General features: G+C 46.8%; 1 protein-coding gene across 1 annotated transcript in view; it reads right to left on the bottom strand.

The window, feature by feature from the left end:
- Positions 1 to 536, bottom strand: part of LOC113216322 (uncharacterized) — a 6,912-nt gene extending 6,376 nt beyond the window's left edge. Inside the window, exon 1 of the mRNA XM_052272872.1 lies at positions 496 to 536. Within this exon, the coding sequence (XP_052128832.1) occupies positions 496 to 536 (41 nt within the window). The remainder of the gene's footprint in view (positions 1 to 495) is intronic.
- Between the last annotated feature and the right edge of the window lie 2,019 nt (positions 537 to 2,555).

Below are 2,555 nucleotides of genomic sequence, written 5' to 3'. Positions count from 1 at the left end.
TTGTCGGTTTTGTTCCGTTCCGAACGAAACGAAACCGAAAGAACGAAACTTTTTGTTCTGAACAAAAAGGAGTAAAACCAATAATTTAATTCCGATTTTCCAGCCCTGCGGGATAGTGATGCCCACCTTTACTCATTTTTGGGGGGCATGTTTATCCCGGGATGAATATGCCCCCTCTGTGGTGGACTGTGATAGGGGGCATGTTCATTTCGGGATGAACATGCCCCCCCCCCCCCTTCTATACCCCGGGCATAAAGATCACGGGGCGCTTGTATCACCCCACACCTGGACTCGACCAGGCCCTGGTCTGTGACTCGTCTTTGGTTCGAGGCGTCTCTGTTCGTTCTTAGCTCCGCCGACGACCCGCCGCGCTCCAGCAACCACATGCTAGGATGCCAACGTGCATCTTTGTGCGTCCGGGTGGAGATATAGGATTTTTGAGGGGAGGTCAAGAGTTTGATTCCCCGAAGGGCCAGTTGTGCCCAAAGGCTTTACGGCTCACGAGCCTTCAGGCTCAAGGGCTCAAGGTCCTCCATGGCCCTTAGAGCAGAAGACCTATGTCTCCAGCGAAACATATGAGCTTGAACTTGAACCACTGAACCGTGCCAGCGCCATTACTGCCTTTTATTACTAATTTTTCGTCACACTATTCTACTTCCAGTCCAGGAATTCCATGGACACCATGGAATTCCATGATCTCTTTTCCATGGATAGAGGTCTGTTTTCCATGTGAAATGCATCATATTCCATGTGGTGTCTGTTTGCATGGGCGCTCTACCATGGAATATCGCCTTCCATGCGAGGACTTCAAGGAAATGTTCTCACTATAGGTAAAGGCTTCATGGAAAAACGCATACCATGCGAGAGGACTTCATGGAACGGTTGTCTTTCCATGGGGTTACCTATCCCATTGAGCACTTGCCTATCTTTACCATTGAAACCATTTCCCATGAAAATGAAAAGTGCTGTAGAATCTATAATTATTAAAATTTTGATCTGAAATTTGGCATGTAGCATCTACAATGAATTTTAGTACGGCCGTTTAAATTTCATTCAAATCTGAGAACTTTTTTTGGCAACTCGAAAACGGCTGGAGCTAGCCAAAAACGGACACCAGATTTGGCTCCGCCTCGATTCCGACACTCTATATACATGCTTCATCACTTTCGATTAGACTTTCATTTGTCTTTTGTGTGGACTTAAACATTTTGGTATTACTCCATGGAGTTAGTGATCTATTCCATGGAGACGGTCAACTGCCAAGGAACCTTATTTCCAAGGAAACTACCTCACATGGAAGTGGGCAATAAGTACATGGAAAGTTATATTCCATGGGGAAATGTCTCCCATGACATTCCTTGATGTCCCATGGCTCATGGGAACGATCATGGGATTTCTGGACTGGGCTGTGATTGTAAAAGCACAGAACGTTCGTGTTTTAGTTCTGTGGCTTATCACAGGATTGAGCACTGACATTCTGTGGTAGTTCCGAGCTTCGCACAGGATTGAGCACAGACAGGCGGTGTAATTATTTGACGCTCTTTTTTCTGTGAAAATCCTGTGCTTTTTTCTGACAGTGCAGTTGACGCAATATTGTTCTGTTCTTCTGACGAAAAGCAGAGGAACGTTGCCATTACGAGGCAGAAACGGGGGAGGCGATAGCAAGCAAAGCAGATAAAACTTATATTAACGTAGAAAGTCGAGCGATAGATTAGGTTCTCACCTGGCGACATAGTAGTCTGTCAAAAAAGAGGCACCGCGCAGTCGTCACATGCCATTTTTCAAAAAACGATTGAAATGGCGCTCAGCACAACTCAAAAGACCCCGAAACTGAGAATAAATAATAGCTCCCTCCATCATTCTACACTAGAAAGTTTGAGACAACTACAAAACAAACACTGTCAGAAAAAAGCTCAGGATTTTCACAGGATAAAGTGCGCGTCACTTAATTACACAGCCTGTCGTGCTCAATCCTGTGCAAAGCACGGAGCTACCACACGAAAGTTCTGTGCTTTCACAATCACAGTAGAATAGTGTGATGAAAAATTAGTAATAAAAGGCAGTAATGGCGCTGGCGCGGTTGAAGTGGTTCAAGTTCAAGCTTATATGTTTCGTAGGAGACATAGGTCTTCTGCTCAAAGGGCCATGGAGGACCTTGAACCCGAAGTCCCGTGAGCCGCAAGTCCTTTGGGCACTCCTTTTCCTTCGGGGGATCACACTCTTGACCTCCCCTCAACAATCGTATATCTCCGCGCGGGCGCACGGACATACACGTTGGCGTTATCCTCCAGCATGTGGTTGCTGGAGCGCCGCGGGTCGTCGGCGAGAGCTAAGAACGAACAGAGACGCCTCGAACCAAAGACGAGTCACAGACTGAGACGGTCAACAGAACAACCCTGTGGTGTTGCCCACCACAGTCCGCACTCTGTTTTAAGTGTGGTTCCAGTTCTGTGGTCTGCTTAGCAATAATTTACCACAGGATTTCTTACAGTGAAAACCGTTCGTTAGCTGGCCAAAATCGGGGGTAGGGGGAAGGAAAGGGAGAGGAAGAGGGG

This window comes from Frankliniella occidentalis, unplaced genomic scaffold (genome assembly GCF_000697945.3).
Source record: "Frankliniella occidentalis isolate FOCC.00 unplaced genomic scaffold, Focc_3.1 Scaffold228, whole genome shotgun sequence".
Lineage (NCBI taxonomy): Eukaryota > Metazoa > Arthropoda > Insecta > Thysanoptera > Thripidae > Frankliniella > Frankliniella occidentalis.
The sequence above is the reverse complement of the archived record's forward strand: the minus strand, read 5'-3'. Positions and strand labels throughout refer to the sequence as shown.